The sequence below is a fragment of the Lissotriton helveticus genome, chromosome 4_1, assembly GCF_964261635.1.
Source record: "Lissotriton helveticus chromosome 4_1, aLisHel1.1, whole genome shotgun sequence".
Taxonomy (NCBI): Eukaryota; Metazoa; Chordata; class Amphibia; order Caudata; family Salamandridae; genus Lissotriton; species Lissotriton helveticus.
Window position 1 is genome coordinate 1,619,016,723 of NC_136063.1, and position 24,676 is coordinate 1,619,041,398.

Below are 24,676 nucleotides of genomic sequence, written 5' to 3' on the forward strand. Positions count from 1 at the left end.
GTTTTTGCTATGTGATGCTTCAGATGCCTGGCAGTAAATTCACCAACTCCAGGCAAAGTTGGACTCACTGGCTGAAAGTGTAACAGAAAGCACATACCCTCAACAGTTGTAAGCACATTTTTATTTATGGTGCAGAACGGGTGAGAACAGTTCTCTTTTTTCTTGTTCAGGAAGTTTTGATTCTTTATCAAATAAAATGCTGAAAACTTGCAGTTTTTACAGGGGAAAATTAAGCGCCTTTGTTACACAAACCTTAGCCTTTTCCTAGACAGTACTACTTTCTCCTTTTCACCAGTGTGGCTCCCCCAAATCATAAGATGTTTTGTGGTTCTATCTCTCAGGTGCTATTTTTTAGGTCGAGCTATGAGACCTGTTTTATATACTTTGTGGGCTTGAAGTCCGCCCATTGCTTTTCATCTGGTTGTTTCAGTCTTTTAAAAATCCTTGCTTGTAATTTATTCTTTCCTATTTGTCCCTCCTTTTCATGGGTTGTTCATTTCCAGGGAGCAGTGCTGCATTATTTGTACTTTTCCACTTGTCCCAATATTCGCTTCTATTTAAGAACAACTTTTCCCTTTATAAGCATTTCACATGAGCCCTCCATGTATTCAGTGGCTCTGAGCTACGAGTTCAGTAAACATGGCTGCGCTCAGCCGACAGCTGTAAATAATGACCTTATCTTGGTTCTTCTCCTGTCCCACAATCACCCTGCTCTCAGTGTCACTTGGTCCTGGCTGCTTTCCCTGTGCTTCTCTGACCATCCTAAACTGCTAAAAATCAGCATAAAAAAGCAGCTACCTACACCCGGGTATAAAAAACTTGAGACCTCCAGGTGTCTCTTAAGGAATCCGCAAGAACATGTCGAATGTGCATCTGTCAGACTGCCCCAGAGGGCAAATCAAAACCGGGAGCTGCCTGTGTAAGAACTAATTTTCTGCTTCATGGGAGCTGGTGCTCTCGTCGGTGGTGAAGACCCTGGATTCCGAGACGGTGATCCTACTCTAGAGTCATGCGAGCCCCATCCCTCTAGCCCAGCCCACCTTTTATAGCCTTTGAACCTCCGGTGTAACTACATACATTTCTTGGTGTGTATGTAATATTTACTGACCAGAGACTCAGTTGAGCCAGCAGGTCCTCTCCGTCACATACCGTTTCTTCCATTCCCATCATAACAGAGCACGCTTTTGTGCCACATTGACTGCACTCCCCCCCCCCCTCCCCCTCCCCCCCCTTCTTCACATCCTACTTGATCCGACCATGCCGTGTCACATGACACTTCTGCTATTCCCACTTCTTTATTCACGGCCCTATAGTGTGGCATGTCTGCAGCGCTGTGCTTGTTTTTTCGGTGCTGGTAGAAGGTGCCCTGCACCTTTAATATTGCTATGCATACTTAAAGCAAGCTGGCACGCTTTCCAAATACATCATGAGCTGAACTCCTTTATTATTGATTAAATACAGCATCAGCAGCCAATTATAAAGTTTAACTCGTACGAGTGGGAACATGTTACGTAGAATTGTCTGGCAAGGTGGCTGGCAGAAAGAGAGGACAGGCAACAACCTGCAAGCTGAGAGCTGCAACATGCACCGTACTAGTGGCGAGGCAGGTGGCAAGTCGTAGGGACGGGTTTTGGCCCATCAATACGCTGCTCTGACTGAACAGCGTTGTAACGGCCATAGTTCACCCTGAGTCAGTGCAGAATCCCTGGAAATCAAACACTTTTTCTGTGTAAACGTGCGCTGGCGAGTGAGGTTAAACCTTTAGTCCACAAACAATTCATCCCTCAGGCTATATGTAACACGTATCTCTCTCTGACCTTCCACAAACTATGAAGGTACATAGCTGCTGTTACCACGGTTCGGTGACTTTTCTCACCCTTATTACTTTATTTCAGCAAACATTACATTTCTTAAGTAGAGATGGGTGGCAAATGTAACTTTAGTGTGATAAAACTGTCATATTTGCCACCTGGTCGCATATTTTCTGCAGATTTATCAGTCTGTGACGTAGCATTACCAAGCCCAGAATTTCACTCTTTTTTTTTTTTTAAGACATAAGGGGATTAAGTGATGTGCCCCCAGAATCACAGGTTGTTGAGACTATGTGGAGACTCAAACCTGGTTCCCTGGCTTCAAAGTCGGCAGCTCTGACAGTTACACTACATCCTCTCCTCTGTGTTGTTGCCTGCCCAAATCACTCACTTTCCGTCATCCTGCAGTTGTTACCTGTCACCACCCTCCCTCCATCCATCCTTCCTTGCTGCAATCCATATACATTTGTGTCCTGTCTAAACATGCGTCTGTAAGACACTGCATGCACATGGCGTGTACTTGCACTGTCACTTCAGCTGTAAATCGGGTTGTGTCTCTGTCCTTTTCATTCACCAATTGCAGCTCTCACTACCTGCTTGTGGGCAAGTTGGTGGTTTATGCAGCGGCATATCATATACGCAATTTGCGCTTCCTATGGACACATTATTGCTTATGGGTGCTCATTGGGCTGCAGAGTCCTTGAGGAAGAAAATAGATTAGACAGCAGACTTCGCTGGCACGGGACACTTTTCTTTTCACCACTAAGGAATTAGAAAGGCAAGCATGCAGATTGTTGTGCAAATCAAGGGCTCTCCAGATGTCACGCATGACCTGAGGTCTTTTGTCAGCTGTGCACTCAATGGGTTGGTCATGCTGCTATGTCTCTGCCTCCTCCTGTCCCTTTCCTGAGCAGGGAAGCCTTTTCCTGCCAAAAACGAATAACTTGTAAGTACGGGGGATGGGAGGTGGAGCGACAATATGCCTCAGACTTTTATGTCACTTTTTCATAAGATGCTCATTTAAAAAAATTAAAAAAACCTTGTGTAACAGCTGTTTGAAAGCTGTAGTCCGCTGGCATAAATTGATGCGGAAGGGGAGCACCACGAGTAACTATAAGCGGAGATGGCAGCCTTGGGTGGGAGACCTTCTGGATTAGGCGTTTAGGCACAATGACCCCGAGGGGTCTAAATGACCGTATTGAAATGAGCTGCTTCCTGTAAACTAATAAGGTGTGTTCATACATATATTTTTTTTTTATGTGCGAGTATCTTTAGTTAAAATACCTGCACAGTGGTTCTACTAATAATTATTTTTCTTTATTCTTTCCTCATTCACGCTTCAAAATCACTAATCTCCCTTTTCTTTTAGTGTTGGAGAGGACGTTTTTTATTCAAGTATGATTTTTCCTATTTTCGGTTTATGTGGTTTTAATGCGCTATCATTGTGGCATTATACTTATGTCACCTAGAACATACGGATGCCTTTATCACAAATAAGGGTCAAACATAGTGTGTTACGCTCGGCATGAAAACCTAGTATTTTTTACACTCGTTGGTTTGGCGTAGGCGCTTTGTGATCTAGGATTAAGTCTGTTTGATAAAGTTTTGCCCGAGTTAAAATCTTAGAATTAATGCCGATGAGCCGTTTACATGACTACGACGCGGTGACGTGCTTTGAGGAAATGGGGGACTGACAAGTATGTACTTATACTTCATAAACGTGGCTTTGTAACAATGACAACCACGCTACGTTGTCACATGACTTGGCGATCAGTGACAAAGACAACCACGCTACGTTGTCACATGACTTGGCGATCAGTGAGAAAGAAGGAGTTTATGGCGGCGGATTAAGGTGTAGACGCAGGAGTGCGCATTTTAATTCTATTAGGTACGGGAGGGCGTGGATTGTATGAAGTGCATGATATAAGACCTGGATTAGCCTGAACTTAGATTTATGTTTTGCGTTCTGGTCTGTTTTATCAGGTGGCGTAGCTTCCGAACTAAGCTTCTTGAGTAAGTATTATACTTCACGTTGCAGTTGCGGTCTTTCTCTAATGCCATTGTTACGGCTGGTTGACACAAGACTATTTTTGTATCTCACAGAGCAGCTGTTGACTAGGATCTTGGTTCGCACCGGAGTTTGATTAACCCGAGGGTGTCTTCGGTTTATACGTAGAGTAAGTGTAACTCACATTTCTCTTTTCTGATGGTGTTACACATGTGACGGTTTTTGCACTATTATTTTCTTGCACTTTTGAACAGAAACGTGGTTTTGAGCTTGCATCACCCTTTGAGATTATGCAAACACACATTGTAAGATACTAATGCAATGATTCTGTATAGAGTTGTTGAATTGTAGAATGGGACCTGTAGATTTACCACTGTATATTATTACTGATTGATATTAATTTATTTTTACATTTACAGTGTTGCCCCTGATGAAGGGACAATAGATGTCCCGAAATGCATTGGGCCATTAACGTCTGCATTGTATAAGACGAGGAAAACGCGACGCTGTTACTTTTTTTCACAACAAAATTTTATTGATTAGTCAGAGAGAAGCAGACATGTGGCTCTCCACAGGCAGGAGAGTGCCACCAAATATCAAGACATGTTTTTACATTACCACAACTCTCAAGCAATGATATGGGTCAGGCAAACCCCCCCCCCCCTACCCTCCACCCCCATCCCCAACTACCCAACTTCCCAACTACCCACCCCTTATCCCTCCCTAACCCTTTGCACTGGATTGCATCAAACCTCCATCACCTGAGCTGAACGTGCCCGGTACCTTGTATCTCCCTAGGTCTGTGGGCCACTCGCCTCCTGCCATTCATCCTCCAGTTCCATCGGAGGGTCCAGGAGCAGGCCCCTATACTCCGCCCACCTTTTCCAGATCTTATAATGCTTACGGGGGCATCCCCTGGCCTCAAACACCGGGCGCTCCAGCCCCATAAAGTAGTCTAATCCAGCCTTCCATGCACACAGTGGGGGGGCTCGCATTCCCTTCCATGCCCGTGCTAGGTCCCTCTTGGCCACCACCAGTCCCAGCAGTAGGAGATGACGCTTGTATGTATTCCCCCCTACACCCTCCAGTATATGAAGAATCCCTAAGCGAGGGGTGCGGGGCAGGTCCCATCCCAACACCTCAGACAAACAAGTCCAGACACCATTCCAAAATCTGGTAAGGCCAGCACAGGACCACACCGTATGCAACAGAGTACCCCGTTCAACGCCACAGCGCAGGCACTCTGGGGATACAATCAGGCCCGCCTTCCACAATCGCTCCCGGGTGTAGTAGGCCCTGTGAAGGTATTTGAATTGGATGAGACGGAGTCGCATCGCAATGGCAGTCCCTCGCGGGGACTCCAGAGCCTCCCTCCAGTCATCCTCGTCCAAGGGTCCAATGTCCTTCTCCCAGGCGTCTTTAAGGGGAAGTAGGGAGGAGGAACAGTGAGTGACTAGGGTTTGATAAATTTGGGATACCTTCTTATCGCCGAGGTCTCCCATAAAGATTTTCGCCTCCACCGGACTGAATTCCGGCAGCGACTCCAAGCCAGCAATGTTAGATGCCAGCGCATGGCGAAATTGAAGATAGCGATAGAATTGGGTCGTGGGCATATGGAACTCAGTCCGGAGCTCCTGGAATGATTTCAAGGTGACCCCGGACAGCACATGCCCCAGCGACGAAATTCCGATTGCATCCCATCCACCGAACCCGGTCAGAGAGGCCAACCCGGGAAGTCGTCCATTCTGCCACAGCGGAGTCTCCGCCGTCAGCCTACCCCACCAGCCCATGCGACGCAGCGCCTGTCGCCATATAGCAAAAACCACACGCGTGACACCTGGAAGCTTTCGTCGTAGTTTGGCCGAGTATAAGATCGTGTGCAGTGTGTTGTCACCCATCAATGAGCGCTCCAGGGCATATGCCGGGTCTCCCCTGTCCCCATACCACCATTCATTGAGTACGAGCAGGTGAGAGGCCTGATAATAAGACAGAAGGTCCGATGTGGCCAAGCCACCACAATACGTGGACAGGAAGCAGGTCCGCAGCGCCACCCTGGCAGCACCCCCAGCCCACAGAAAGCAGCCCAAGACCGAATTAACCAGCCGAAACCATTGAGGAGCGATAAATTGTGGATGGTTCTGCAGTTGGTATAGAAGGCGCGGAAGCGCGACCATTTTGAAAATCGCGGATCGACCGAAGATAGTAAGGGGCATCCGGGACCATGTCTTAACATCCGTCTGGACTCTCTCCCACACCGGGACCATGTTACGCTCCCAAGCAACAGCCGCGGAGTCTGAGAGAAACACTCCCAGATACTTCAAGCCCCCTATAGCTACCTGCAACTCAGACGCCCTGGAGTCCGCCACACTGCTGCCACCCAACACCCACAAGGTGGATTTACGTGGGTTTAGATAGAGGCCCGAAACCTCCCCGAAGACACGCATAATCTCCAAGACTCGAGGGCCCGATCTGTCCAAATTTGTAAGGAAGAAGAGGACATCGTCCGCATATAGTGCAATTCTATCAGTGAGTGCGCCGCCCCATTCAAAGCCTCGTAGCTGTGCGTCGATATGCACCCAGGAGGCCAGGGGCTCCATAGCGAGCGCGAATAAATATGGGGAGAGCGGGCACCCCTGCTGGGTCCCCCTGCCGATGGAGAATTTCTCGGACACCGCACCGGAGATACGTCCGGATGCCGTGATGTCCGTGTACAGTAGTTTGATGTAGGAAATAAACACCGGGCCCAAGTTGAGGCGAGGCAGGAGAGCGAACAGGTACGTCCAGCTGACTGAGTCAAACGCTCTGTCAATATCCGCCAGCAGTAGAGCTGCCCTCTCCCCCGTGCCCCTCATCGCATCAATCGCCGCCTGCGCCTGCCTGATATTGTGCCGCGTCGCTCTATGTGGCATGAACCCGGCCTGGTCCGGATGGACCAAGTCTGTCACGTATGGGAGGAGGCGGTTCGCCAAGGCCTTAGCCAGCAGCTTAGCCTCGATGTTGAGCAGGGATATCGGGCGATAGGAGTCCCGTCTGTCAGGGGGCCTGCCGGGTTTTTGGAAGACCACAACTTCGGCGTGTCGCCAGTCAGCTGGCAGTCTGCCCCGGGATCGCGCCCCCTCCAGTGCACGCAAATAATGGGGTCCCAATTGGAGGTGGAATCGTTTTTTGCACGGGAACCCACTTGGCCCCGGTGCTTTCCCCGTGTTGAGCTGTCCCAACGCTTCTCCCAGCTCCTCCGCTGTCAGGGGAAGGTTCAGTGCTGCCTTGGTCTCATCAGAGACCGCCTTCGGTGGCAGGTCTCAAATAAACTTATCAATCTCGTCCGCCGATAAGCGGTCCCGCGGGGCATAGAGGTCCATATAATACTGGGCGAAGTTCGACGCTGTTACTTTTTTATTGAATGTTATGTTTGTTAATTAATCTGGTATACATCTAGCAAAGGATGTTGCACAATTTGATTGTTGGAAACAATTGTTATGGAAAAGGAAAATGTATTATCAAAATGATTTAAAAAACATTGAATGTAAGTCTGATTAAGTCTTTGATCATACCATAATTAACAGATTGTAAATCATTTATAGTAGTGCATGTCAGAGTCCAGTAGGCAGTGTAGCAAGCTGGCCACCACCTTTAGCCTTGGCTGGGGGACAGCCCTCTCCTTCTTACTGACGCGCGACATCAGAAGGTACCCCATCCTCTGCCAGGCCCCCACGCCTTCACCAATCCATCAGTAGTAAAGGCTCTCCTGGGGGTGATCTGAAATGTGGCCGTTCTCCAGCTTCTGCTCATAAACAAAACTAACTTATGCTTTCCAACAGCAGTAACATCCTTGGTGTCTCAGAGCTGGAATAACATATGTAACAAATACCCAGCTCCAATGTACTCATCCCCTTGCTTCTCAAGGAAGAAAGGCAGAGTTTTCTTCGTAACATCAGGTTACGAATAGCTACCATGGGCTCAAGCTATTTTACAAAAAATTCTTAGTGGGCGCTTGGGGGGCCAGGAATCTAATCTTGATGCTTTTTATTTATTTGAAAGACAACTCTGCTGCTCATTGCATCTGTCTAAACTACTTGGCACGTGCACTAGAGAGGGCATGGCGGTTTCATGCCTGCTTATGTCGACCCATCTTTCATGCTTGCAGATGGAGATTCGATCATACCCAGGTGAAGATAAATGAAGAAGGAACCTTAAAAGGGCAGACATACGACTATCCCCACCATCTCTTAAAGGCCAGTATGCTGTTAGTTAAGAACCACTCCTCTTCACAAAATACCACCATAAACAATAGTGGTGGTCGAAGGTTGTGTCCAATTCATTACACAAGGAACATTTTCAATTCTAACAGAAAAACTTACCTTGGGAGCTATTTAGGTTTGAACAGGCCTTTTCCAAAAACTTTACGTTCAATAGACAAAACGTATCTACAAATCAAATTTGCTTGCAAATTCATATGACAATTAATACTTCTTTACATCACTCTCACAGCTGTGGTGTCTTACTTTGTTTACTTCACTCTCGCAGCTGTGGTGTCCTGCTCTGTTTACGTCCCACTCACAGCCATGGTGTTTTGGACTGTTTGTCATTCGCGTACCTTTTGGATCTTTCTTTCGCTCTCATACCTGTGGGAGCTCATGGTTTACTGAACTTCCAGTATCAAGTCATTAGTGGAAACCCTGTGTACGATTTTCATAAGTAAAGTCCTTGGTGCCTCAGCAGTAATGCCAAAGCTTACTTTATCAACTTGGAATGCTTCCGTATGGGTAACAGACAGCAGCCTTCGCTGCAATGCCCATTGCACCAAAGTAATACCATAGTCATAAATGTCCCCAATGCAGCAGAATTTACATTCAATTATCAGCTTTAAATATATTTAGAAATGTAACCATTAATCTGGAAATGCTCACATTTTTCATATTGTGTATCGATATTATAATTAAACCAAGCAAAATCTTCAAAATGTAATACACTGGGCTGAACAAAGGGATGCTGCTTATTGGTAGCTGAATAGCTACCAGTAGCTCACAAATTACTCTTTGGAGATGATTGCTCTACAGCAGTGATACGCTGAACTTACCCCAGTCAAGTCATGCTGAGTCTCACTCAATACAACACAATCCTAGATCTTAAGGCCTTGTCCTTGTGCAATCAGTGTTGCAGTCTTTGGTTTTGCTCTGTTCTCTGCACTCACAACCACAAGGGTCTCACCCATTCACTCATTTACCCCGTGACCCTCCTCTTTGCTCTATCGTGACCTGAGGGTTTCACGCAGTTGGACCAGAAAGTTCCTATTTGCTTTGGTCACCAGTTAGAGTAGTCTTACTCTCAAAGTGTACCTCGCTTTTGTTTACCCCAAGCCTGCGTAGTCGCACAAGCAGGGGACTGCATATTCACACACTCATGGAACACGGGGGGTTGCTGTCTGCGAGTGTCTCTATATGCATACAGGGCTCAGTTGAGTCTCCTAGCAGTTTCGTTCTCAGGCACTGACTGTATTGTAGACCAATATCTCTATCCAGCAGCTGAAAGGTGCAAAGTCCGAGAGAGTCCTTTCCTCTAGGACCAGCCTGTGGTCTGGCTGCAACCTATCGGTGTGCTTGGAAGCTGCAGATCAGCCATTTGAAAAGGCACCGCCGGTATGCCACACTAGCAACCTTTAATCAGGGCCACTGGAATTTTGCGATTCTGCGGCTGCAGCTTTTTCTAGCATAATTATAGATTTGCCACATAATCTTATTATCTGCTGCATAATCTGCAACTTTTAACAATATAAAATGTTGTTTATAGTTTAGACAAATAAAAAGATACATAAAGTGTTGCAATATGTTTTTGCGTGCCCTGGAAGGCCCTTCACAAAGGTTAACTCTTCTTATTCTAGTTGCTTATTTCTGTATTTGGTTCTTAAACTAGTACTAATGTGGGGACATCTTTGCTCAAAAGTACTTTCATGTGTGAAAATGACAAAATAATGAAATAATCCTTTAAAAAATGTTCTGCATTTTGTCACATAATTTTCCTTTTCTTGCTGCATAATTTAGTCAACAATGGCGCATAATTTGGTACTCCCCTGTCACATTATTCCAGTGGCCCTGCGTATAATCCTGTTTAGCGTTGTTCGGAAGAGCGTGGTAAACTTCCTGACTGGTTGAAGCAATGGGCAGGGCAGCCACCAGCAGAGTCGGTTATTGAGCCACACTTACTGAAAACCTCATTACATATTGGGTCGTTGGGCTCCCCAGGCCTGCAGTCAAATAGACATTGCAATCTCATTTGTGTAGCACGACTGCTGTCTCATGAGCACACGTCTTACCTGACTTGTCACTTCCTGATGTCGTGTGGCTGAACGTCACTCGTATATCTAAGAACTGGGATGCAGTGTCTTATAACTAGTGATTATGGAAGTGTTCTTCATTTTCAAATTAGCCAGGCAATTTATCACATTTAGGAATAGACGTTCACTAACGAGTTGGAGTATTCCAGAAGAGTAATGTGTCTGTATTTACATAGAGAACATACTTAAGGTATATGATATAGTACACAAGCATTTTTGTTGCTACAAAAGCATCTCAGGCATGAGGTGTTGCACACACAACCCCATGGACTGCATGCTTTGGTTGAAACTAGAGTACTGAAGTCAGGCTAAGGGGGGTGTTAGTGACATGTCACACCCCTGTATGTTACTCAGACACCACCTAACCTCTGAAACTGTCCCTGTCACCTGCTGACTTATGGTGGTTTAGCTGTTGGGCTGGCCTCAAACCATCATCTGCTGTACTCTCTGTGCTTCAGTCTATCTCTGTCTCTAAGCTCAGCTTTCATTTCGTCCTGGCCATGGGTCTGGCTGGATAGTTAACTTGACAACAATGTTCTATCTGGAGAAGGGCTACCCACTATTATCTCCCAGCTATCTTCTCTGCAGAAGACACTTCATTTTATTCTACTTCCCCTCCCCAGTATCGACAATATTCTCTTGGTGCCTTGGTCAACACAGGTTTGGTCTATGGAAGTAGGCTTTATATAAAGATATCATATCCACAAGCTATATTTTCCCTGGTGTATGGGGTATCATTGGTTCCAGCTCTCCGTTGATTTGAATATATTTCACGGAAAGCCGACCTCCACAAGGGCTCAAACTGGAAGATCGCCTTAAGTTCAAATTTGTGCCTGGTAGTAAAACCTTAAATGAAAAGGTGCTGGTTTGAATGACTCCAAATTTCTCCTTCTGTCGTCCACCAATAAACGTTTCACTGTCAGAAAAGGTTTCCACCATGCACAGATTGGGAGGGTGGGCATTCTTGTACCTAGATCCGTATAATGCATTGCCAGAGAATATCAGTCAGGAACTCTGATATTTCGGATTCTGCCCTAACCATTTGTCAATCATATCAGGGAGGAGTTAATAGAAATGGAATCTCTCAACACTGACATTTCCTGCTAAAGAGAATTTGTTGGATTAGATTCTCTCGAACCACTGCTGTAGCGTATTGAGTAGTGCTAATGGGCCCAGCCTTGTTTCTGAACCAGACACCCAACACCCGTCTCTGCAACACCTGCGTCACAGAAAGGCCCCAACACTTCAAGGGCCTTGCAGCACTTTAGAGGGCCGCCATTCAGCCCATGGACAATGACTATGTGTGCAATATGGGAGACTCAAGAGCCCCTCGTCACATTCTGCATGGGAGCCCCATAATTTTGCATTACCCCAATGTGCTCTGCTGCAACCTACTAGAGCCAACTGGGCTTACTCTCTTTAGCCCCATACCATAGCCTGCTGTAGAGACACTAATGGGCCCAGCCTTGGATCTTTACTGGACTTACTGTCTCCCGCCCCTACTGCGGCCTGTCGAAGAGCAGCTGAAGGATCGAGCTTTAGATGTCTAGTACACCCTGCCAGACCTGACCAGGTTTCCTCTCTTCGGCTCCTACCATGGCCAATCAAAGAACAGCTGATGGGGCCATACTCCGATTTCTCACAGAGCAGCAGAGATGATTAGACTACTTGTAATCCAGCTGAAGGGGCCACGCGCCATGTTTGTTATCGCCTGTCAGTTAACTGATGACAAGTCTACACTCTGTCGACCTAAAGAGCACCTGTCCGGGCTTAACTCCCTTTAGACTCTGCAATAGCCCATGGACAGAAGCTGTTTCCTTTTACAGCCCACCAGAAAGCAGGTGTCCGGTGTTTACTCTCTGGCTCCTGCTACAGCCCACCAAAGACCAATTGTCCGATCTGGCCCCTTCTGTAGCCCACCAGAGAGCAGCAGTCTGGTCTGAGCTTTCGGGCCTCTTCTGCAAGCTACAAGAAGCATCTGGCCGGTCTGAGATCTCTAACCTCTTCTGCAGCCCACCAGAGAGCTGCTCTCAGGTCTGGGCTCTCTGACCCCTTCTGCAGCCCACCTGAGAGCACTGCCAGGTCTGGGCTCTCACTACACCTGCTTAAGACACTGACAGGAATTGGGTACCTCTGGTTTCAGCAAAACGTTGTGATCGCAGCTGACCACGCTAGGCTCTCGTCACTTCTACAACCCATGAGACAGCAGTCCATGATGGAACCTAGTACTTTTTGACCTCTTCTGCAGCTGTCAGAGACTAGTTATCCTTTACCACAGTCAGGGCAGCTGCTATCACCTTGCACTCTTTCACCTTTACAGCAGACTGTCAGAGACCATCTAAGAGGGCTAGTCTCTTTAACCCTTGCTAGAGACCTTTTGAGAGCAGCTGATGCAACCAGACAGTCTTTTACCTTTTCTGCAGCCTGTCGGAGACTAGATGAAATTGCTAGCCTCTCACACCCCTTCTACAAACTTCCAGGGAACAGCCGATGGAAACTTAAGCCCTTTGACCTCTTCTAACAACCTATTGTAGAGGAGCTGAAAGTGCTAGAACCTCAAACCCAGGTTACAAACCATCTGTAGTTCCAGGTGGAACCTGACGCCCTTTAAACTCTACTGCAGCCTATCGGAGACTAGATGAAAGTGCTAACCTCTCCCACCCCTTCTACAAACGCTCCAGGGAGCAGCCGATCATAGTGTAAGCCCTTTGACCTCTACTAACAGACTATCAGAGGGCAGCTGATAGGACTGGATCCGATTGCTGACACATGACAGTGCCCAAGGTGTAGCAGAAACCACTTCCCCACACTCGCCCAGTCACTTTTGGGGGACAGACACAACACATTCTCCTCCCCTCGCTGCACTCCCGCTACCCACCAGCAGTGAGGTGTACCTTTCAGACGTGACTTACCCTGACAGTGAATTGTACAAAAAAAGCGTCAGATCTGTAATCTGATACGCGTGTGTGACAGGTGTACACAAGTGTGCCTCCCATTTCCAAGTTCTGCAGTAACGCTGGCTATTCACTGCTGACAAAAACCATGGGGCTTTTTCCTTGAAGTGCTTAAGCTGGGACTTTGTTTAGTGGAATTTGTGAGCAGCGCTATTGTTTATATGCATTTTTTTTCGCAAAGATGATAAAGCTCCTAGCAAGCCTGGGCCTTCTGCAATGTGGCTTGGTCTTGCCTTTTGCCAGGATCACACGGTGGTGAAGTGACAAGGCCGTTAATAGGGGCGGGGATGCACAATTTCCAGGAAGGGAGTGGCTGTACACTGTGAGCCTACATCAAGTGGAAGTCTTGGCACACTTTCCACAGTCTGGTGTTGTATGAAAGGTTCCCAAAAAAGTCCCATTGTCTTTGCGAGCAGGTCGTCTTCCACCATCTGGAGTATCAGTGGCAGGTGAGAAGTGAGCTCTGGGTGGGCCTCGTCGCCCCCTAGGAGAAGGGGCAGGACTCTGGCAAGACCATCTCCTTCCAAGTAGAGAAGAGTTCTGGGTGAGCATGAGTGTCCCCTGGGTGAAAGGTTCAGCATCTCCCTCTGATGAGATCTCTACTTCTCGGGTAGTGAAAGAGTTCTAGGTGGGCATGCTCATGCCATGACAGAAAGGTTCCACCTCTCCCTCTGATGAGACATCTATCCATCTGGTGGCAGGTGGTGAGAGTTTTGGGTAGGTATGGTTGTTAAACACACATCCTCCCCCTTCCGCCTCACCAGCAATAAAAAAAAAGTGCTAGGATGTGTCCAGCAGCACTGGCTTTGTCTTAGCATTTTTTTTTTACTTTTTCTGCAACACAGCAGCCGCGCTGCTGTACAAACATCGCAAAAAAAAAACATTGACAAATCCAAAAGTTCTCTCGTGAGCGAGAACTATTGGCTTTGCCATTGTTTGTTTTTATTCCAACAGCTCTTCGGCCCCCACTGTCGCTAAATATTTACTTTTAGCTTCTATGCTAAATCAAAGGGAAAGTTTACCGGAGAGTTAGGAGAATTGGCAGGACTTTCTACCATTGATCTTGATCAGCATAGGCTCTCAAAGACTAAAGGCTTCTGCATCTTTAGTAATTAGCACTTTCATAGTCCATCCCCAGAGTCTGAATTCACATTTATGCTGTTCTCGTCCAATGCCCGGTGAAATGAGTTTGTATTGTGCATTAATGTATAAATATAATGGCATTTAACTTCTGCAACATCGAATTTCTTAAAAAGTTATCACAAATAGCTACTTGAATTTAGGGATTTAATAAAGATGGCTTTTCATAATTCGAAAATGTTGCAAATAAGATCAACTTTTATTTCTGTTAAAAGTCCCATTTATAACGGCTAAAAGGCCTTTTGCGCATTAAATGTACGATTTGTGTGCAGTTGTCTGTTGTCATAGCACAATGGGATTTGAAAACATTTTCCCCATGATCAACATGAAAGTTTAACAGCTAAAGTCAGTGGGAAGATGGGCACGAAAACACACTCCACTTTCTTTGCACTGTGAAGAACACGCATCCACAGTTCTAAGCCAGCAGGCCTGACTAAGCTAACTTGCTCTCTTAGTTTTAGGACTGTAGTTCTACACGGGATAAAGGAATAGTCCATTTCATGAGGCAGGTGACATAGACCAGAACTGGACATAGCTGTACTCCTTGGACGTCAAGCACAAGAATACACTTTTATAGACGTAACTTTTTCTGTTACGAGCAACAAAGTAGCATTGCCAACACATTTATGCATTATGCCAACAGAAGTCTCATTATGCTTGGGAGAGCCAGTCAAGGGCCCCAGACCAGAGAGGGAAAGGAGGCTTGAGGATGAGCCCTGAATTAAGCACACTTTTCTGTAAGGCAGTCAGATTCTCAGTACAAAAAAGGAAAATATTACGGAACAACTTCATAGGCACCCCCAATGCCTAAATAAAGGGCTACCACGCGGCCTATTCACAGAACAGGAGGACTCAAGGAGCAAATATAGTGAGAAACCATTGAGTCCTCCAGTTTATTCACGTCACTGCAGCAGTGACATTATGTAAAATTCTCTCTGGGAGAAGGCATTCACTTTTTCTGCACTCCTCACTCAGGGCTTCAGAGGGAGGTTGTATATCCACAAGACAGCAACTGGTTATCTCTCTTTTTTTTTTTTTAAACATCCTATATTTACTGCCTTTTCTGTGGGGGGGCTAACGTCGATAAATCAACACGTGGACCCTGCTACCTACTCTTAAGATGAAAGTTATGATTTTGTTCTGCTGCTTTAGTTAAAGTTTCCCTCTCGACTTTAGGTGTTCCACGAACAACGTCCCCACATGTGAATTCCTCCAGGAGTCTATTAACTTTGAAGACCCGGATTTGATAAGTAGTCATTCCCCAACCCTATCTCTTGTAAAAAAATCTCTGACTTGTATCAGATGCTTAAGTTAGCCTGTTGTGGCACCTCCAGCATTTGAAGGCAGGAGTTCCCTCGCACCAACACCTTCCTGTCCAGATGCACAAGAGTGCTGTAAGCACAGTTTTCAAACCGCGGTCTGTAACTATTTTTATACCACCTCTTTCTCTAAATCCAGAACTATAAACCGGTCTTCACGGAAGTTCCCAGTTTGTTCAGACATGGAGAGCCAGCTTTTGATCTCCTCTGCGCCAATTTAAATAGGTGACTTTTTGGTTCTGATATGCTGGGTGGATCATTGTAATGTGCTCATTGCAGACATTATCCTGGATTCTCTCGGAGACTAATTGACCCATCCGTTGCAGCCCCTTGAGGCTCCTCACCACTTGTAGCTTTTGAAATCGAGGCTTTTTGTTTTTTAATATATCTTTATTGATTTTTCACTTTTATGTAAATATTTTTTTACAAATACGGTTTATCTTAGAACATTTCTTAAGCTGCAAATCTAAGCATATCCGGTTTATTGTTACATTGGTAGACGGGTTTCAACTTTCAATCTTTATTCCGAACAGCGGTTTGCAGTACACATAATATTTTAACACTCTGCCTTTCGCCTTATAATTTCCTCAGGGAATTATATCGCTATTGCTCTTACAAACATTTCCTGTCCAATTATAAACAAATAACATTAAAAAAAAGACTTTGTGGTGTATTGTCTCTTACCTTGTGTTCTCCATCGTATGTATCTGTGGGTATGCCTCACGGTCTGCCATGGGGCTCTTGGATTCGGGTTATTTGTTGTTATTGTGATTGTAAGGAACCTATTTGGCCTGGGGGTCCAATATCTGGAGTGTTTTCCCTTGGGTCCTTTCCTATGTCATCGCTTTCCTCTATTTCCTCATTATTCAGAGACTCCCAATCTCTTAGCACCTCCGCCCATAGGTCCGCAATGGGACGCCTAGGTATCCCGCTCGAGCCCTCTTTTTGGAGGGCCTTCAATTCTGCTCTCGGCCAGGTATCAACTTTTTGAAGTCGAGGCTTAGGGAAAAAAGTTCTTGCCGTTTGGGTCCCTCTCTTTGGGTTCCATTGGTGCTATTCTCGCAGTCAGCTAAATTAACACCAATCTGTTACATCATGGCAGCTTACCTTCCTGACCTAGATGTGGCCTTCCCCATAGATACCTGCCATGTAGTCCTTCTCTAGCCACCGCTTCAGCTCCTTTGTCTTCCATACTGCATCAGGCATGGGCAACAGCCATAAACCCCCACTGCCCCTTAAAGGAATAAATGCCCTGCATGCTTGCTTCACTGCGTCCACTCCCGGCAGTACAAGGGAAATGGTGAACAACCACAGGAAAAGATGGGTCCCCTTCTCATCGCCATCCACTGGCCAGGGCAGCTGACTCTTCTACTGGCCTTCTTGAGCAGAGCTCTGCGCTTGGGCTTCTAAGAACTGCGGCCATCTTTGCAGCTCACTTTACCCCACATTTTTTTTAATCATTTAGTTAGGATGTATGCAAACAAAGTTCCTACAGAAATGCATTGTTAATAAATGTAAAAAACAGAAGAACGGCTTATAGAACATAAAGATAACTATTTTCATCTATCCAAGTTCAATTAACCCCCAAATAAAAATGTATCTATAAACAGGATATAACTTTTTAGTGCCAATAACGTATTCCACATAATATCCACAAACATCAGATTTTGTAATTGTGTTATTTCTATGATGAAAGACATTCCATATTTCTTATTTTGGACATTAGGTTCAACCAACCAGATAACACGCAAGTGGAGTGAGATATCCATTTGTTGTGATCGTGGCCAAAAATAACAATTCTGCTCTTCTAAGGAGTATCGAACCTGGATAACACATACAAATAAGAAATCGAGTGTCATGGTGGGGATAATACAAACGCATATGAATACAAACTAAGATATTAATGTATATGTAGGTGTTTATAAAAATAAAAAGGTCGAAATGTAGTACAACACCCAGATACCATAAAGCTGCATAGGGAAGAGTACAATCGAGCAAAAGAAAGTCTGAAAATAGGTATGTATTGTTATTTAAATCCCACTACCCTATTTAGGAAGTATCGGAGCGATGCACGTTACTTTGGAGGTGGTTTGGGAGATGGTCGAGTAGGGATTGCCCATATATACCTTGCATTTTTTTTAATTGAGATTAAGTGATTAGCTACTCAGCCACATTTCTTACACAGGCAAACGGAGTTCATTGTAGTGGTACTTCTTTAATTGACTCTCCAAGGCTAAACGGCTGAAGTGGACCAATGCTGATTAGATCCTGTCATTTGTAGGTGTCACAACAATTATGCAGAATTGCATTACACACGGAGATATATTCCTACTTTACTTATCGAGGCATAAATAGGTGTGAAAAAAAGGAGTTAACATGAATCAAGGACGAATAGACTGCCAGTTATCGCCAGATGCCTGAACCAGCAGACCAAGTGGAATGAAGTACTTAATTTCTGCTTCACCTTCCTTTGGCAAAATCTCTATGCCTTGTGAAAGAACGGAGACAGTGAGGTGTTGTGTTAACGTTGGTTCATAATGTCTTTCTGTATATTATTATGGTACCCTAGTGTTAATATAAGCATCATCCTACACATCTGTAACCTTTAATCCTCCTTAATAGCACGATGGCTAATCGTGGTTGAAGTGCTTAATGGGGTGTATACATTAAAAAATGTAAAGAGTGAAAATAAAAAAGTACTCTTTACACTTTAAAGCAGAACAATTTACATTCTGTAAAATAGTTGCATTAACCTACTGACCTGTTGTACCCGCTCACACAAGCATTCTGAGATCGGATGTTGGATTAAGGGGTGGCAATAACGGGAGTTAAAAAGGGTAATTACTTGCCCTTATAAAAAGAATGTTAAAAACTAAGACTGTGATTTTACGCACATAACTGCATTGTGGCTTGTTCATTAACCCACTGAGATGTTGTAGCAATGTAGAAGCTAGCAGAAAAGTAAAACGCATTTGATGCAGAGGTACATAAATCAATACACCAATTAGAGCCGTTTTCTGCCAGTGGTGAAGTGGCAGATAACCGATAACCGGCGCGACGAAATGCTGATTTACAGAGAGCCGTCATTCTTTCTCCAAATAAGTGCTCTCTGTCAAAGTACACTTCCGGGTTCCCCACTCGAGTTTCCCCCCCTAGGCGGTGAAAGGGGCGAGTGGCCAGGCCTGGTAGTAGCGAGTGGGTCTGGATTCACAGAGCCCACCAGTAGGATTTCTGTTTTCTCTTAATTCCGGAATTTCTCGTTTTTCTACCTCCAGTGAAAAGCACTGAGACGCCCTTGGAAGATACCAGGAATTGTTTTTGAACTTGAGACAGTTACATAAAAGGCACCAACTGCTTGGTACAAACTGCTCGGTGTGGCGCCGTTAAATAACCCATTGAACAATGGTGTAGCTCCGAGTGCTGAAAAGAAAGGTGGGGGACTGGAAGTACCTGAGCCAGCACTGCGAAGACTTCAAATACTAAACTGTAACAAAGGGAATACACGTAATTATAACTTTCAAGCTGCGCCACAGTGACCTAAGCCACTCAGGCGCCCTCTCTCCTGGAGATCAGGAGTGCACTGGAAGCACTTGTTATCAGGACGCTTATACCGGAAGTCTCCACTCCATTCTCTAATCAATTTATACCGTAATGACGAGGCTTGATATATGTCCAAAAAATGTGAGAGACTCGTCCTCTTAAGATTGTGTTCTTCACTTTACCTTCCTCACCAATTTAATGGACCCAGCATCTGTCTAATAATACCAGATACCCTCACATCCACGGTCCCTATGGAAACCGCTTTCCTGTTGAGGCTAAATTCGCTTTGATGAATACCCATAATGAAAGTTTCAACTGTACAGTCTTACTTCACACAAATGGTTTGCAACCCAGGCATTCTGTTTTCATGGTATCCCCTTGCAAAGATTATATTTTGCCACAATCTCAGAATTTGTGCTATTCCACATATTTTCACGTGGCTGGAGGATGTGAATTCCACCCAGGGTGGCTCACCAGAAGTATTTAGCTATTCCCCAGAAAGAAGTGTTTGTCGATTTCAGTGTTTTACATTTTTTTTTAAACAAACCTTTAATGTACTCATTACAGATCATCCCATCTTGCTTCTCACAGATGGGCGTAGGGTCATATGACTTGAGCATTCAGATGTGTGTTGGGTTAAAAAACGTTTTATTTTTGTGGGAACTACACCTTTTTTTTCCTCTTTGTAACTCCACATTTACTCTCTTTGTTTAGTAAACATGTTGCGCATTAACTTAAATATTTTCTTATATGTCCAATTTTATGTTTGCAGATGCCGGAATTTCAGAAGAAAACGGTCCACATTAAAGACCCGAAGAGAGTGGAAGAAATTATCTGTGGCCTTATCAAGGGAGGTGCTTCCAAACTTCAGGTATGTCGAAATGCCAGCGTGTAGGCCCCAGCCTGATTAGTAGAAAGCATGACCCGAAACACTATGTCAACTGCATAACCACCCATTCTGCTTCAACACGTTTAACATATAATGCACACAGGTTGGCAAATCATAGTTCTTCTCATCTGCCTCCATACTAGTGAATTAGACACATCTTCCCCTGCTATTGGGGGGAGACTTCAATGGCGTTCTATATGCACAACTTAACCGTTAGTCCCCCCCCCCCCTTGCTATATGCACCAATTCATGCAACATCCAAGTTCCTTAGAGACTGGTTGGATCAATGGTCCATGACAGACATATGGAGATGTAGCTACCCCCTTATTAAGAAATATTTATTTTATTCCCCAGTACACAACGTGTACATTAGAGTTGATTTTTATTGTGGGCACCAGGGGATTGGTATCCGAAGTAGGCACGATTGAATATCTATGCAGGCCCATATCTGACCTTAGCCTGTCCAGTGTAACTATCAACTAGGGCAGATGACTTGCACCCATACCAGTGTGGCGGCTTCAAGGCGCTCTACGATTTGGCCCTGCGTTCCAAGCCTTATAGGACGAGCTAAGTGCACACTTTGAAGAAAATGAGAGATCAACCTACTCGCTACTTACAGAGTGGGAAGCCTTTAAATTAGTGGTGACGGGTCGCCTTGCTAGCTAGGTCTCACATTGCAAGGCAGCTGAGGGACTTAAAGGCAAAAATTCAGAGTGCTGGAGTGCAGCGTAGCAGGCAAGCTCAAGAATCATGCCCTTGTAGAGACCATGGAGGCCCACGTTGCCCTGGTTGAGAGACAGAGGTGGTTCGACCATACAGCCCTATGCGACATGCTAGCATGCTGTAAGCGAAAAACAGGTAAACTCTAGCATGGTTAGCTAGCTCAGACAGAAAGTCAACCATTGACCACGCTCAAAGTCTCACAAGGGGTCCAACATGATTCCGAAGAGGCAATCAATAAGACATTCTATGAGTACTATGCGGAACTATATGGCAGGCAGGAGCACAGTACTGAGAAATAAATTGATAGATTTCTGGCCGACATCCCACTCCTCTGTCTCGAAAGACAGGAGAGCCCACACTCGACTTAGGAAGAGGTGTGGCGCCGCGGCCAGGGCGACTGACTCCGGAATCTGGGGATCTCGGTTCGATCCCCAGCACCGGCGGCAGATTAGCCCAGCACCATGTGACTCTGGGCAATAGCTTTCTTAATCTTCCTGACGGCCCCCAGCGCCTAGAGACCCTTACGGGTGATTGTGCGCTTTACAAATGTGGATTTTACTTTACTCGACCAGCCCATTGTGTCTCAAAAGTAAAAGATTCCTTATCGTCTTTTGCCTGTGGGAAAGTACCAGGCCCTGATGGACTTCCACTTGGATTTTATGCTACTTTCATGTCTCAGCTGGCACCCAAGTTGACTGCGCTAAATAATAAGGTATTCAAACTAGGCAGGTTGCCCCCCTACAGCTAGTGAAAGCCTAATAATCCTCCTTCCTAAATGTGGGGAAGATCCGGGAGAGAAAACCACATACTGTTGTCTATACATTCTGAACATGCACTGTATAGTATTAGGCAGAATATTGGTCAGCAGTGGTGAGCAAAAGGGCTTCATACCAGTTAGCAGTATGTCGCAGAACATCCGGCGGCTGTTTAAAATAATAAAAGTGACCTCAAATCAGTGGACCAGTGTATTTGGGGAAAGTGTTTCGCTCACTGATTTTTCTGTACACATCTGTTGCTAGAGAACGACAGTAAAGTGATATGGGCACAGTATTATCTGATGTAGAATGAGGCAGGCCTGTCCGGTCTCCTCTTTCTGTTTGCGCGGGCAATGGAGCTCTTTGCTGAACAGCTTAAAGTGGACAAAGAGGAGTGGGGGGAGGGGCAAATGGAGAGGCATATAATGTCTCCCTTCTCGAATGCGAGGGCTGATCTCTGTACCATCACAAAAGTGCTGGACGACTGTGGGAGATTATCGAGATTATCGGGCTGAACGTTAACTTCGGGAAGTCCTGTTTCTTCCCACTGGACCCTGAGGCCACAAAGGATCGAGTGGCCAGAAGAGGAGAAGCCATTGACTAGGAGAGTACCACTTTTAAATACCTTGCGGGATAGATATATATTTGAAGAAACTGATCTTTTAGAGTGTAATGTTGCACGTGCCCTTATGTCCTTAAGTCCCCAAGTAGCATTTTGGAGAACTCTGCCACTTACAGTTGCAGGAAGGATAGCCCTAGCGAAAATGATTGCTTCCCTGCTTCTTGTCCCACTTCACAAACCTTCTTTTATTCATTCTTAGACTGTATTTCTAAGAACTTCAGCCTACTGCTAGACTTTGGATGGGATGGAAGATGGCATAGGATTGCATTAGGAATTTCGAAAAGGTGGGCAGGACATAAAGGCATGGGGCCCCTGACTTCGAATGGAACTAACTTGCAGCTCAAACCCAATGGATTGTCAGATGGAATGCTGGGTGCAACCCTCCTGGAGTTGCATACGGAGGAACAATCAAATGGCATTTCCCAGATCATTGTTACACCTACCAGGCTGCAAACATCCCTACCATGTCTCCAGCGAGTGGCTGAATGTTGCCATTGGTATTTGCTGCAGCGCACCTGTAACTCGGTGCCATATACACCCAATATTCCATTGAGGGTTGTACTTTCCTCCCTGGGATTGCAAAGCAGCAACGGAATGGAAAGTTGAGTGTAAGTTAGGATAGCTGCAGTGGGAGAGCTGTTTGAAAACGAGGAACTGATGTCATTTGATGCTTTACTTTTTTTCTTGCGATATAAATCCACAACAAAAGGGATGCACAAGCAAGGGGACATTAGAGATACAGAGCTGCCGACCTCAACTATTTGCAAGCACTATTTACCATTGGATTGTGAATGGGGTCTTATCACCTGGAAAAAAAAGTCTGTTACTAGACACAGGCGGGTTCCCTGTGAATAAGCTAAAATAAAGGTGGGGAAAGGTTATTGGTAGGCTGTTTCAAGATAAAGAGTGAGATAAAGTATTACAACAACCCCAAAAAGTTTCTAGGATAGGAATGCCAGGTGCAGTACATTCAATACAACCAGTTGAACAGTGCCTGTATAAGCAAAAACACTACCAGTTAGCTGTATCCATGCGTAGTAGCAAACTGTCCTTGCTGTAAAATAGACCAGGTTGGCTTCCTCCATATGTTGTGGGAATGCACCATCATCGAACAGTTCTTTCCGGTAGGTGGGACACATTGAGCCTACAACTGGAAGGTGGCACTACATGAGTATAAAGGGTTGCACATGGGGCCTTGCCACCTACCCCAAAGTTTAAGCTATTGGCATTGTACATGACAATGCCTTTTAATTACGTGTTAATTATCACAAAATATAAATAAAAGTCATTGTCATTTACAATGACAATAGCTTAAACTCTAGCAAATGCGAGACCTGTTGCACAGCAAATCTTGGGCTGGGTGTGAGAAAAAGAATTATTCAGCAAGAGCCATGAGCCACATATGTGTCCTCTTCCTTTGTCTGTGATACAAGTAAGGTGGGAACCTTAAAGGTGTCAGTAGGACACAGTCATCAAAAGCCTCACTTTTAACAGTTTTCCCAAATATGGTTGCTCATCAAAAGCCTCACTTTTAACAGTTTTCCCAAATATGGTTGCTGGCAATAGAAGATGTTTGAGCAGCAAGAAACCCAGTTTTACGTGTAGGCCCCTTTGTGTCCAACCATTAGTTTTAACTTCTAATTTAGTTAGTTCCCTGACCTAATGAAATTAAGAATCCATGGTTAGCATCTTTATAAGCGTAGGAACTCTATCATATATCTCAAAGCAAAGTTTCTGATAAAGGTATGGAGAGGGCAAAATGAGGTCTCCCACAAATCGTGTAAGCATGCAACTGCTCAAGCACTGATAAAGAACCTCTGCTAGATGTCTGCATAAAGGAAAATAATTACCCAGGTCTGGCCACAGCAGATTAGAACAGGGCAAGTTAGACTTTTGGTACCTAGGGACACTTCATGGAGGAAGAAAAGTGGGAGTCGACTTGACACGCACTTCCCCTTTTGATAGGTGTATTACAGGTAGCTGCAGAACAAGAGGGCTTCTGCCTTCCCAACTCCATGGGCCTCAAACTGTAACCAAGCTGTGCAGATCCTGAGGCATCTGCTTAAATAAATCAAAGTGCTACTAGGAGTTCTCGAAAACAACAGGTTACTTGGCGACCAGAAACTAAGCAGGATGTCCATCACGTCTGGTGGCAGTTAGACTTCTCCTTAAGTATGGGTTAAAAGCCACCTTACATGGTCTTTATAGAGGCTACATCATGTGGATGTCAAGGGAAAGACAAATGTCAGATATTACTCCAAACAAGAAGCAGCTTTTCAACTGAAACTATAATAAAAGCCTGGTACAAGCAGGTTGCATTCATATTGGCACCCTGATCTCTGTCCCACTAATATTTGTATTTACAACAAGGGGTGTAAATACCACTAATATTTGTGACACAGAGAAAGAATTCCAAAAGGGCAAAGAGCGAAGAAGTTTACCTTCAGACCTACACGTTGAACAGCCTGTGAAGAAAACACCTACAATGTCAAAGGCCAACAAAGGGCCACCAACAGTCTCCAGCAAGCAGAGTTGTGATTACAATCCAGTCTTCTTCCAGAAGATGATTACATCAAAAGTTGCG

The 24,676-nt window shown here is 45.2% G+C and overlaps 1 protein-coding gene across 5 annotated transcripts in view; it reads left to right on the forward strand.

The window, feature by feature from the left end:
* The window catches only part of NT5C3A (5'-nucleotidase, cytosolic IIIA), a 373,159-nt gene that overhangs the window by 176,745 nt on the left and 171,738 nt on the right, over positions 1 to 24,676 (forward strand). For all 5 annotated transcript variants that reach the window (XM_078688239.1, XM_078688237.1, XM_078688241.1 and 2 more), the window contains one exon: positions 19,876 to 19,974. In XM_078688239.1, coding sequence (XP_078544365.1) covers positions 19,876 to 19,974 — 99 coding nt within the window. The remainder of the gene's footprint in view (positions 1 to 19,875; positions 19,975 to 24,676) is intronic.